We start from the raw sequence: 14,417 nt of genomic DNA on the forward strand, positions 1-14,417 counted from the left end.
GCAGCACCAATGCCATCAGAGGTTAAGATGACACTCCAAAGCAAAAACTGCAAATCCACATTTCAATGAGTAGATAAAGTTGTTGTGCTGGCCTCAATAATTCCTGTCAAAGACAAGTGAAGATCACAAGCTGAAGTCAAAAATATCCTTTAATTTCTACTGGAATCCAGGGGCTTGTGAAATGAAGCACACTGCTGCTGCTATTTATAATAAATCACTTTTTAAACATTCTTCCTTGCAGTTTCAACATGCTTTTTCACAAGTTCACATTTAAAGCTTTTGCCCTATTTCCTTTGCAAGGTGTTTACATAAGGCACAGCTATCAAATTCAATAAATATGCTTATGGCCTAAGCCACAAGTACAATGCAGATGTCCTGGGTCTCTGAGGTGCTGGCAGGGAGGATAGAAAAACCCGTCCTGGGAGGAAAGGAGGGAGGGTTGTGTGCACAGGCAACACAATACAGATGGATTTCACTGTGAGAGGATGGGAAAAGAACTGTGATGTGCTTCCTGTGAGTTGTGTTTTTATTGCTGTCAGCCCTTTGTGGAAGTGAGGGGCAGTATGGAGTGGTCAGACTACTGCATGTCCCACCCATGGGGTGGGGTGGAAGGGTTAGATGCAAATACTACCACAGTTGCAGGGGGACATGGACCTGGGATGCCTTGATCTCCTTGCTGGCCCCTAACACTTATCAAAGTAATTTAGTGGAGGCCAGGAGTCAGTAGACCTGGCAAACAAGGAAAAGCACTGGTGTCCATTGATGGCCATCTGCAGAAGGAAAAAAGTATGCAAAAAATATAGAGCGTTACTGCCTCAAAACAAAAATGTATGAAGATAGTTTGGGGCTGTTTACCACAAACATTGATGAAAAATTCAAACATTATGTGTGCACTATACTGAAAAGACTGCCCAATGTCAAGAAAAATGAACTGGCAAGCTGAAAAAGATCCACATATAGGAGAAGGTAAATCTACTATTACTGAACAAAGAACACCCAAATGTGATGAGAAGAACTGAAAACAATGATAAACAATAGAAAATATGTAGCAGTGCTTTGTGCTACCTTCCTTAGTACTTAAAGCATAATATGAACCCAGCCTTGGCTCTTTGTAAGATGTCACTAGTGAAGACCAGCTGGGTAGTGAGACATGCTCTTTGACAACAACTATGGGTATTCTGCCCCCATTCTCTTCTTTCATAATGAATTACCATTCTGAACAGATATGGGAACCTGTGTCTGATTAGTGTTGGGCCTGGGTCTTAAGCATAATAAGACATGCCTGTGTCTGCCAACACAGCAGCCTCCAAAGGAGCAATTTTAGAGGCCTCAGCAGTTTTAAGCATCAGGACCAGGTGCTGCTCATGCACCTCTGTGAAGCTGATGCCCTCAGACCTAGGGATCTCCAGTAAACTAGAAAAGTTTAACGGTCTCATTATTTCTCCCTATAGGTTTGATTTATTTTTCCTTCTGGAATGGACTGCACCATCCTGCTATTACACATCAGCAAACAGTGTAGATGATTTTAACAAGCCTTTCACTTGGTATGATAGAAGGGCTACCAGTATTCTCTTCAAAATATTTGAAAGAATCCCTCTGGCAGACACTACAGCTAGATGTGTCAGGTTTTGGATCCTGGCAAAAAACGGCATTGGTTGTGAAAGCGTATGTGGTATTTAGTGCTTACAAGCACACCTGGTAGCTTTTTCACTAGTGGACATACCTCATACGCGTGTAATGGCCCCCATTAAGGTACTTATCAATGCTCTTCAGGAATAGACCTACACCGATTCAAGACTGTGACATGATCTCTTGCAGCAAAGTTTTACAAAGCAAAAAATAACTAAAGACTATTGTTGGGGGGGGGGGGGTGTTACATGTGGTATATATATACCAGCTACACAAAAACATTTGGGGTTTTGAAGTGAGGTGACATCAACCCAAACTTGGGGGAATGGTACTTTTCTCTGAAAGGCAAGCTAAATAACACACTCAGCCAGTGGCAAAGAACCCTACAAGTTATAAATACAGCAATATCTCAATTCATCTAAAGAGTAAGAGCCTATGTCAGTATAAAATTACAAAATGGTGAAATCAGCAGCAGCATTTAATGCACAAAACCAATGAAGGTAAGAGATGAAAAAGGACATTTCAGATTTCACAAATGACACAAACAATGGTAAGGACATGACTGTAGTTTAATGACTGCTGCAGTACTCTTCAATAGAAAATCTGACAGGTAACTTGTTTAATCACTTTATTGAAATAAAATGGATGGAGTGTAGACTAAGTCAAGAGTTTAGCTCTGCATAAAGAAAAAAACGCTGGCTTGAACTGGCTCACAAGACAGAGTTGTACACTTCAGTAATATAGCTGTTTAAGACAAAGTACCAGACAGTCCGTTGGGAAGTTTTGCAACAGATACAAAATGTGACTATTTTCATAAATACGAAAGAGAAAATGTCATTAATTTACCTGTGTTCAAACTTTAAGGCTTCCTCTGCCACAGCCAGGGATGCTGTCACTTGATGTAATATACTCAGCAGTGTTGCAGCTGAGGAAAGCTGAAAATAGATAAAGTTTCATATCATGCTTTAAGACTTTTGTACAATGTCATCTCCAGTTTTTTGTAATGCTATATGAATATTTCTGTAATCATCATGCTGGGTTTTAGCAAACCCCTGTGAAAAACGTTTTTTCCCCCCATATATACCACACATGCAATAAACCAAAAAGACCATTTACATAGTAATTCTTAGAGCTATGGTTTGTAAGCCATCTACTGGTGTGCATAGTGACATTACCATGCCAAAACTGGAAGTTACACCCTCAGGCTTCCTAGTTCTGGCTCCTATCGAAGTTGGAAAGCTGTGTGTGCAAGAAAATGGTGCACAAGGATTCCGTTTTATATACCTGAAAAAGAGGGCAATTTGTCTAGACAATGTGCAGCATCAAGCTACACTGGGAAGATAGCAGAAGGGCAAACAAGTTCCCACTATATAAAAGATTCACCGAAAGTTCAAATTATATTGTAAGTATTTGCATTTTTTGCATCATTTTTGCCTCAGTGCCTGCCAAACAGAGCCTCTTCTCAAATTAAACACTGCACTGTCTGACGATGGCTGACATCTAGGCAGCTTTGTGCTCTCTCAAACATACCAGCAATGACATATTTTTTTACTTTATGGTATAAACTTAGACAGGGTGGTGATATGTGCACTTGGGGATGTGCACTCCCCGATATGTGCTGACAGGGGCTATGTCATGGGCTTGGGTGGCCATACTCACATCTTTCTTGGCATGAGCTTTCAACATGACCGACCCCCCCCCTCCTTTCAGCAGAGACCCACTCATCAGATCAGTGACATGAACTGGCAAGAACTATGGCCTTCACTGACCCCCATATGATGGGCACACCCCATCCTCCCCGTTAGCACTGTCAAGCGACCGTAATGGTAGTTGAACTCTGGTCACTTGGACAAGTACTCACATGTTTTGCTTCTTCCTTCAAGGGGCTATCCATGGTGCTAGAACAGCTGGGAAGAATTATACAGAAAAGGCAGAACCAGCTACATCAAATAAAGAAAGGAGTCAGAAAAGCCAAAAGTGAAGTAATGAGTGGTCAAAGAGCACTCGTCTCCAAAATCCAAGCATGAATGTATGATACAGGTATGTAGCAAGCAAAGGGAAGTCAGGCATAAGTAGCAGATGAATTACAAAGCATGTAGCAGTCAAGAGACAGCAGAAAAGCACAGCTGATCCTTTTCCTCATTTGCCACATCAAGTTAGCAGGTGTTCTTATGGTAACAATTGTTCTAGTACAAGTTCCTCTAATGTCCCCTTGTTTCAATGTTATGCCTCTAATGCTCAATTTATAAACCTTACACATCATGAGTGTGACATAATTCAACTGTATAAGCACAGTCAACTTTGAAACCTGCCAGTTTATCACCAAGCAACTTACAAGAACAGTCTTCCAAATAAAGACACAGCAGGGCTGGTGCAACACCACTAAGAAAGTAAGGCTATATATATATATATATATATATATATATATATATATATATATATCTATATCTATATATATCTATATATATATCTATATCTATATATATATATATATATATATCTATATCTATATATATATATATATATATATATATATATATATATATATATATCTACCTTACAGAGAAATTTAAGCATGAGAAAAGAATCAGTACTTTATGAATAACGCAATAAGACTACATGATGAATAAAGTGCTACTCATTGCACTATTACCAACCACTATGCCTTTTTGAAGTTTGATGCCCAGTCCTTCGAATAGGAGATCTATAGTATGAGCAGCAGATGGGCCCTCCTCAACTGAGGATGGGTAAAGGGGAACCCAGAATTAGAATCACTAGTGCTGAGTCCTGCCAGTCAGTGATATTGTGACTCAACAGAGCAATCTCACTGGACTTCCAAAATGACTGTAGACTGAGAAGTATGCTGATTACAGCTCTCCCAGCATGAAAACTTAGAAATTGCTAAGAAATAAAATGCAAGTGAATGCTATTAATTTGGTAAAATTCAGTTACTAGTTAGTACACTGCCTGGATGCCAACAAAGAAGAAATATAGAAAAGGTATGTGAAATTCAATCAGAACAGAAGAAAAAGCTATGGCTTTGAAGATCTTTGTAGCAAGTTTCAGCTTTTGTACAGGAGATAGTTTCCTGGAATTCAAAGGAAAAAATAAATCAAATGCACTCAAGAGGTGTTTAAAATAAAGTAGACAATGGGTGAATATGTGCATATTGTAGATCACTGAGTATATTGCACCTAGTTCAGCCACTGTACCTAGAACGCATGTGCAAGATCAGTGGCATTTTGTACAGTCAGCCAGAGTGAGTGCAGGCATGAATGGAGATGCACATGTAAGTGTGTTTGAAGTAATGAGCCAGTCAGTTATATGCATGTTCCAGTTACAGCTCCTGATGTGTTTATGTACAATAAATATCTTGAACCCAAATACCGTTTCATCGTCTCTTTGAATACACGAGACAACTGACATGGTGTCAGAATGGGATCCGAAGTGAAGCAACTTGCAAACCAGTAGGCATGCAATTAAAAGTGAAGGAATATACAGGAGCAACAAAGTACTTAAACTCGTTTAAATGATTTTTCAATCGCCGAATGTGTGGCAAAGCATTCAAAACATTTGAAATAATTACAGAGATAAACGAAATGTCCAAAATTGCGACATACTGACAAAAGTATTCTTAATTACAGAAATGCTTAAAACACTTCAGAAATTGTTTAAAATGTACAAAAAGGCTAAACCAACAGCATTTTTTTTTGTAATGTACTACTTTTTCACATTAACTCATACTTTGAGGTATCCAAAGTATCTGGAGTGTTTGCAGTGTTAAAGTGAAGCCTTTTCAGAGATATTGTTGTACATCTGGTCATAATTAAAACAGTAGTCAATACTAATACTAAAGAGTAGAGGAAAACACAAAAAATATTTAGCTAAACTATCTGAAAAAAGATAAAAAGCTGGTGGAGCTCTTGACCATGATCTGAACATGACAGCGGCAAACAAGAGCTGAGGAAAGGTTGTTAGAGTGGGGTATTATTGGTGGCAGAGGCGAAGCTCTTGGACTGAAGATTCTGAAAAGTCCAGCATTGGGTCAGAGTTGGTTGAGAATGAACAGAAAAGACATTGGATGTTACCATAATAGTAGAAGTCTGAATGAATCACTTTTGAAATGTTCAGTACCTATGGGAAGTATCCTGCTTAAGGATACCAGTCAACCAGTCAGCACACCAAAACCTGGGAATCCTCCCCTCTTGTGCAGTTTGTCCAACATATGCCCAAATCGAGAATGCAAAGAGGAAGAAAAGGATATATGGGTGCAAAATTCCTCAGTACTTTCTTGCCTCAGACCAAAGGGATAAAAACAAATGGAAAAGGATATAGCAAAGACTTGCTGAGTCTAATTATGGTGGCTGTCAAAAAAAGCAATTACTAGAAAATGGAAATCAAAGTCTAGACCAACTTTACTAGAAGTAGTGAATATAGTAACAGAGATTTAACAACTGAAATTGGGATCTTTAGAAAAGGCCGGAGCAAACTACATGGAAAAAAATGGGAATTGTGGGAACAACATAGGCAGAGACGTTACAAGAGGCACGATTTGAATGAGCCATGTAATGCTTAACTGACAATGACTGGATAGATTATAAGTGATGTATAATGTTTGCAACTGCAGTTGTTTCAATGGTGTCTGTGATGTATAATGTTTGCAACTAAAGTGGTGTCAATGTTGTTTTTCATTTACATAAATCTAAGACTGCCTACATCATGTGTGACAATTTAATAAAGATGTTTATTGAGGGGAAAAAAAAAAGAAAGGGAAATGCAAAAGTGGTCCCCACCTCAGACAGAATAGTCAAGTCTTATAAACTTGGCGAAGGAAGGAGAGGAGTTCATACTCTAACAGTGATTCAATCAGACATCTACTGTTAAGGTGACTTTTTACATAACTGTACTATTGTTCTTCATTATTCACTGCTGCAGTATTCACTACCTATAGGAAGATTCTCAAACCTGCTTAGGGAGGGGAAAATGTAGAGGAATCGGGAGTCCAGATTGCCATGAAGAATAGCTGTGACAAAACCAGTCTACACCTAGAAATAGCATCATTCTTCTAATGCTCAGTAAATGTATGGATGGTTAACCAAGTAGCAGCTTCTAAAATATATCTGGAATTCAGACTTTTGAAGAAAACCCCTGAAGATACAACCGTTCAGATAGAATGGGCTTTAACATGACCTTGAGTGATTTCCCATGGAAAGCCTAACAAAGAAATAGCCACGGAAATTCATTTAGAAATGGCTACATGGAGACCAGATTACCCAAGCTTCTTCCCCTTAAAGGAAACAAAGCTGTTCAGTTTTTCTTACAGATTTTGTTTTGTCATGATAGAACCTCAGCTGTCTCTGGATGTCTAAAGAATGTGTAATTCTTTCCTCTCTGTTTTCAGGATTAGAAAAGAAAGAAGGCACGTTTATTGACTGGTTAAGTGAAATTTTGTTAACCACCAAGCATGAAAGAGGGGGTTACTCCTGAGAGTGTGTCTGCCCTTGTGAAAAATAAGAAAATGTGGAGATGCCAGAAGACTTTGCAATTCTGAGACCCTGAAGCAAGAGCTACTAAAAGAACAGCCTTCAAGGTACAGAATTAAAAAGTGGAAGAGGGAGAGTCAGCTTCTCCAGGACATAGTTTGGGTCTCAAAGGAAGGTGAATGGATTTTCCTGGTGTTCTGATATGCAAGACACCTTCCAAAAACTGCTTGACCTCAAAATGTGTAAAAAGTGGTAGATTTTGCAAATAGGCCTTAACAAAAGAATATGCCAGGCCTAAATTGAGCAACTGGTATTGATTATGAGAGAGTGTCAAGAATACTTATATGGTAAGGAAAGTACAATTTTGTACCTACCATAAATGTAGATGTTCGAGTGTATACCCTGCTGCAGTCATCACACTTGGGGTTATCCTGCCGTCAGGCGGTCCCGCAGTCGGCCCGAATTCCAAAGTCTTGGTCCGGCGTCAGTTGCTGTTGCTTCTTCCCTGACGTCAGTGCACCAGGGGTATACAAGATGCATCCGACGCCATTTTCTTCAGTTTTTCTTGCCCCAGATGTCAGGTGCCCCAAAATGGTAGGCAATATATATATATATATATATATATATATATATATGTATGTATATATATATATATATATATATATATACACATATATATACATACACACACACACACACACACACACACACACACACACACACACATATGGCTATAAAAAAAATAATAAAATAAAACAAAACCCTTAGGTACAAGCAAATACACCACAGAGGTAGTATAGGATAATGGAGGGAGGGTAACCTGGACTCGAACATCTACATTTATGGTAGGTACAAAACTGTACTATGTTCATCGTGTTACCCTGCTGCAGTCATCACACTTGGGTAGCATCCCAAAGCTAAGGATGGGAGGTGGAGTCAAACAGGGTTAGAGGAGGCTAGAAGGCCCTGCAAAACTGCAGTGGCAAAGCCAGCTCTGATCTTAGAGTAAAGTGGTAAGTGATAGTGCTTGGTGAAGGTGTGTACTGAACTGCAAGTTGCAGCTTCCAGAATATCCTTGATTGGCACCCCCTGGAGAAAGGCTGTAAATGTAGCTGCTGCCCTGGTGGAATGGGGCCTTATGCTAGCAGGAACCAGTTTTCCATGATGGGTGTAGCAAAAACATATGCAATGTCCTATCCATTTTGAAATGGTCTGTTTTGAGATGGGCTTTCCTTGTGATGCTGTAGCATAGGATACAAAAAGTTGGTCAGATTTTCTGAAAACCTTAGTTTTATCCAAGTAGTAACGTAGTTGCCTGTGAATGTCCAAGGAATGCATAAGTCTTTCTCCTTTGTTCTGTGGATTTGGAAAGAAGGTGGGTAAATGGATGGTTTGATTTAGAGCCACACTGGATACCACCTTTGGCATAAAGGAGGGGTTAGTTCGTAGAGAAACTCTGTCTTGATGAAAAATGAGGAAAGGCTCTACTGCCATTAGTGCCTGTAGCTCTGAGACTCTTCTGGCTGAAGTAATTGCTAGCAGCAGGGCAGTCTTCCATGATATAAACTAAGTCAGCTGAGAAAGCTGGCTCAAAAGGTGGCAGCTTAAGTTTTTCCAGAACAAAGTTGAGGTCCCAAGTTGGTGTTGGCGCTCTCCTGGGAGGCCTAATGTTTTTGGCCCACTCTGAGATATTGCCTTAGAAGTGGATTTGAAAATAAGGGAGGATCCGTGTTGTAGTGAGCTGAAATAGCTGAGGCGTGGATTTTAATAGATGAAAAAGAAAGTCCTTTGTGTAACATCTCAGTTAAATATTGCAGAATCTGAGGTATGTCCGGCTGAAGGGTATTTTGGCCTTTAGCTTGGTTCCAGGCGCAAAATCTTTTCCATTTGTCTGAATAGGCTTTCCTGGTGCTGGGCCTCCTGGCCTCAAGAATGACATCCATAACAGCTTGTGAAAGAGGAAATGGCTGGTTGCTTAGGTGATTTGCCATGCAGCCAAATTTAAGGTTTTGAGCGGGCTGTGTAGAATCTTACTGCCTTGCTGTGTGAGCAGATGAGGAATTTGTGGTAGACTCCATGGTGGGCCATGCTCCTTAGTAGTGGGTACCAGTGCTGGTGTGGCCAGTCTGGGGCAATGAGTATCATTTGGGGTCTCTCCATCCTGACTTTCAGCAGCACCTTTGTGAGAAGAGGCAATGGAGGAAAGGCATATACTGTCAGCATTTTCCAACTGAATGAGAGTGCGTCCACTTTCCAAGCTTGATGGTGAAATGTCCTTGTGCAAAAGTATGATAGCTGATAGTTTTGGGGGGTGGCAAACAGGTCTATGTCTGGGCGGCCCCATTTTTGAGTTATCATTGAAAATACTTGTGGATCCAGTTTCCACTCGTGGGGATCCATGATGTTTCTGCTTAGGTCGTCTGCCAATGTGTTCTTTTTTCCTGGCAGGAATTGAGCTTGTAATTGAACTTGGTAGGTCAGTGCTGTGTTCCACAAGGTCATTGCTTGCCTGCATAGAGGGTAGGAGTGTGTACCCCCTTGTTTGTTTATGTACCACATTACTGTGGTGTTGTCTGTCCTTATTATAAGCTGTCCTGGATGTAAGAGGTCCCAGAAAGCTGGCAGAGCATTCTGTACAGCTAGCATTTCTTTTTGATTGATGTGCAGATTCCTTTGTTCTGCAGTCCATATGCCTTGAACACACCATCCTGCCATGTGTGCCCCCCAGGCATAGTCCGATGCATCTGTTGTCATAGTTTGCCTGGCTGGGGGTAAGGTGAAAGGCTGACCCTTGTTGAGGTGACATGCCTGTGACCACCACAGAAACTCCTGTTGAAGGCAGGGAATGAGAGGTATCATCGTTTCCAAGCTGTGGCTGTGTTGAGTCCATACGCTTTTCAGGTACCATTGTAAATTCCTCATATGCAGTTTTGCAAATGGTATTAGTAGTATGCAAGATGCCATGAAGCTCAAAGCCTGCAGAATTTTTCTTGCAGGGAGATGGGTCTTTGTTGCCATTATTTTGAAGTATTGAGTTAGTTGTTTGTCTGGCATCAGATAAGCCGTCTGGGCCGTTGTATTCAAGCTGGCACCCAGGAATGTCATTTTGTCAGGGCACTAGTTTTGATTTCTTTTCATTTACTGTGTACCCTAGGCAACTTAGAAGGTGTTTTACAAAGGTCAGATGTTGTAAGAGAATGCCCTTGCTTTCTGCTTCAATGAGGCAGTCGTCCAGGTATGAGTATATTTGAATTCCTCTCTGTCTGCAGTATGCAATTACTGGTGCCAGGCATTTTGTGAAGACCCTGAATGCAGTAGATAAGCCAAAGGGCAGTGCAGAGAATTGGTAATAGGTTGAACCTGCAATGAAACGGAGGTATCTTCTGCAATTTTGTCTGACAGGGACATGCAGGTATGCATCCTTGAGGTCCAACGTTACTAGCCAAGCTTTCTTGCCCAGCATGGGAAGAAGCTGCTGTAGTGTTAGCATCTTGAATTTGGGTACTTGCAAGAAGGTGTTTAGGATTGAAAGGTCCAGAATGGGTCTCCAAGCATTGTCCTTTCTGGGGACTAGAAAGAGCCTTGAGTAAAATCCTTGGCCTTGCTCCTGTGTAGGTACCAGTTGAATGGCTCATGTCCATGAGAGCTGTAATTTGTTTTTGAGCCTCTGCCCATTGATTTTGTGGCAGGTTTGGCATTCCTGTTATCCTTGGCAAGGTGTGGAAATGGAATCTGTATCCTTGTAGGATAATGTCTAGGACCCATTTGTCCCTTGTGACAATGCGCCAGTTGTCTGAAAAAAGTGCTAATTTTCCTCCCAAAGGAGCTGCCAAGAGAGTTTTGCTTGGCAGTTTGAGGTGTAAGTCATTGTGTTTGTCTTCTAGTAGTTTGGGATCTGTCTTCTCCTCCCTTTTGTGTTACAAACCTTGCCAGTGGGGCACTGCAAGGGATTTGTGCTTGTCCTCTGCCCATTGTATTTACCCCTCTGTGGTCTGTCGAAGCTGGAAAGGACCAATTTTTTGTTGGCCAATTTCTGCTGAAACGTGGGGGTTGTACCTGTAAGAAACCTTTGACCGTCTGCATAGATTTTGCCTTATCCTCCATTTTCTTTAAAACCTCTTCTGCTTTAACCCCAAATAAGACATCCTGCTGTAAGGGTGCATCTAGTAACTTTGCTTTGACATGATCAGGCAGAGTTTGTTCCTTTAACCAAGCATGCCTACGTATAACAGGCCCAGCAACAGCTGCTCTGCAAGAAGCTTCCAAGGAATCAAAACCACATTGTAAAGTATGTTTGCCCACCTGTTCAGCTGCATGCAACAGATCCTGCATTTCCTTGAATTCAGACTGCTGAGGATGCGTGCTCATCTTTTGTTTTATTTGAGACATTAGGAATTGCTGGTATTTCAGAAGCTGAGGTGTAAACCTTCTTCCCCCACCTATCTAATGCCCTGGAGTCCCTTTCAGAGGGTACAGGATTTTTAGCCATAGAAGCCTTAGCCCCTTTGGGACCCTGGGAGATTGTCTCTGGGTCAGCAACAGGGCTTTTGTAAAGGCATTTGTGTGAGTCAGGCACTCTATAATATCTATCTGGTTTGGCTGGAGCAGGAGGCAGAGAATCTGGATTTAGACTAGATTCTAAGTAAACATCATCCACAATGTCTAAAACTGGAGGGATAGCAAGTAGTCTGTGCTGGGGGAGTAAAAGAAACTCTCGGAGCCTTTTCTTGGAGTCAGAGTAATCCTAACCTTCCCAGTGGAAATGTTCCCTCATGGTATGTAAGGTTTCCCCAAAGGAATAGTCTTCAGGGGGAGAAGCTGAGGGAATGGAATCTTCAGCATCAGAATCTTCATAAGGGGGAAAGGAGTAATCCTGTTCCTCAGAGGAGCCTGAGGAAATAGACACTTGATCAGAGGAGGCATAATCCTCCTCCTGTCTAGGCCTTTTGTCTGGGGGGGTTGGGAATCCCTGATTAAAGAAATCAAATCTTCAGCCATTTTAAGCATCTGTTTCTTAGGCATGGAGCCTTGGACTGGATACTGAAGTGCAGTCTTTTTTGGTTTGAGAGGAGTCTTAAGCTTAGCATAAAATTTTATGGTGAGAGTAGTCGGTCTGAAGACACCTTCTGAAACCGAAGGTGTTTCCACAGCACCGGCTTCTCCTGCAATGTTGTCGGTGGGGCCTAAAGAAAATGGCTGCGTCGGCCTAGAACTCTCTGCTCGAGAATCCAAAGCGGTCTGGGGTTCCAATTCTGCGGTCGCCAGGGGCTGCGTAGGCGCCTCACTGAAAACCGGAGAACCGGCGACCAGCCCAGCCGAGGCCTTGGAGTCTGGCTTGGATCTAGGCTGCCTGTCTTTATCTTTGCGTTTTTTATGCACGCCGGTAGTCGGTTGCTCCGATGGCATAGTGTAATTAAATTTTCTACCGAAGTAGTGTTGTGCGAAATCAAAGCGTCGCTTTATAGTTCGCTTATTGAACCTAGCACAAAATCAACAACCAGTGACGTTGTGGTTTGGGCCTAGACAAGGTATACAATAAGAATGAAAGTCCTTATGAGGTATTTGCTTCCCACAAGAAATACAATTAACTTTTTCTGACATCGGATTGAGGCAAGAAAAGGTTCCCCAACGGGGTACTTAGCTTTGAAGACTTTGGACTGAAATTCGATTAGAAAATCTCAGGTGTTGGCCGACCGGCATTTGCGAACTGCTTCTGCTTCGGGCACCGCACAGCAAGAAAGACTGAAGAAAATGGGGTCGGATGCCTCTTATATACCCCTGGCGCACTGACATCAGGGAAGAAGTGACAGCAACAGACGCCAGACCAAGACTTTGGAATTCGAGCAGACTGCGGGACCGCCTGACGGCAGGATAACCCCAAGTGTGATGACTGCAGCAGGGTAACACGATGAACATCCTTATTTTCTCTTGACGCCAAACAATATTTTTCCCTGAAAAGCATAAGATTACTTTGTAGCAGATTTACTAGCCTCCTGTAATACCTGCAGCATACTCTGAAAGAGTCACCCAACATCTGTAAGCTTGGGTGAAAGAAAGAGAGCCCTTTTAATGCGTTAGCAAGTCCTTTCTGTGGGGTAACATGCAGTGAGCGACTTTGGGAACATGAAAAATGAAGGCAGAACCAGTGTTGGCTGGGCCAGAAAGGGATCACCAAGAGAATCCTGGGGCTGTCCATCTTGATTTTGAGGAGGACCTTATGAATCAGAGGAAAGATATACAGGAATTTCCCTTTCCACAAGAAAGACATGGCATCCATTTCCTAAACCTGAGGGTGTGTAACCCTGGAACAGAACATCCTGAGTTGCCTGCTTGAATCTATTTTGGGAACACCCAACTGACAAACAATCTGTATGAAGACCTACCTGTTTAGCATCAACTCGTGTCTCACCCTTTGGTTTGCTCAAGGAATCCATAACTATTGTCCAACTTTGAAGAAATGTAAATTGTGTGAAGAGAGAGTGGCTTAGGGATTCACGTCCAGAAGGTCAAAGTATCTTTTTTGAATGTCTAAGCCTGGTTTACCTTTACCTTCCCACTAAAAGTGTTGCATCTTTCTTACTATAGTGTCCCCAACAGAAAGTTGATCCATGGGTGAATCAAGGGGCATAGTATCATCTTACAGACTCAAATCCCACAGGGGAATGAATCTGAGAACAGTAACCTAAATGGTCTACTTCCCATTCAGAATCTTCTTCAGAAGATGACTCCCTATTTCGTTTGAAGCAAGGATGAAGAAAAGAATTGGGTAGGCATTAATAACATAATGGCCTTAAAGAGACTGTGAAAAAGTATATCATTTCTTCTAAGAGCTTCTTGGATCAAAAGGAGTAGTAGTAAGGTGCTTTGCATCATGCTTCTTTTTCTTAGGTGTGTCAACTTGCATGTAATGTGGAGGATCTGACCACTGACATATGTCTACAAAGATAGTATAAGGGTACCAGCACCTCTTTTCCTGACTAAAATTTGAATACTCTCTGAGGTTTCCCTTTGCAGCTGAAATGGCTGTCTGATTGGTCAAGAAGGATATGCTATAAAAGGCTATGTCTTATAAGCCTCCTATGGTGTTGTGATAACAGGAACTGCTACTGACACTTAGGGTCGAAGGGCTCATCATAGTGCCACAGCTGAGATGTCCAGGTCAGGTCAGTCCGGACAACCGAAGCTTCTGATTTCAGTTTTTTTAACCACCGTCTTAAGCTGTTGAGGGAAGACCAATAGGGAAGATTAAGTGGCCATTCTACCATGCATGAGCTCCTTGAGTGTTAATTCTCAAGAAAAAAATTA

General features: G+C 41.6%; 1 protein-coding gene across 1 annotated transcript in view; it reads right to left on the minus strand.

Annotated features, from left to right (window-relative positions):
- HASPIN (histone H3 associated protein kinase) overlaps positions 1-14,417 on the minus strand; it is a 1,280,677-nt gene that overhangs the window by 372,373 nt on the left and 893,887 nt on the right. The window contains exon 10 of the mRNA XM_044063451.1: positions 2,476-2,564. Within this exon, the coding sequence (XP_043919386.1) occupies positions 2,476-2,564 (89 nt within the window). The remainder of the gene's footprint in view (positions 1-2,475; positions 2,565-14,417) is intronic.

The sequence above is a fragment of the Protopterus annectens genome, chromosome 2.part1 (assembly GCF_019279795.1).
Source record: "Protopterus annectens isolate FY-2018-M chromosome 2.part1, PAN1.0, whole genome shotgun sequence".
NCBI lineage: Eukaryota > Metazoa > Chordata > Ceratodontiformes > Protopteridae > Protopterus > Protopterus annectens.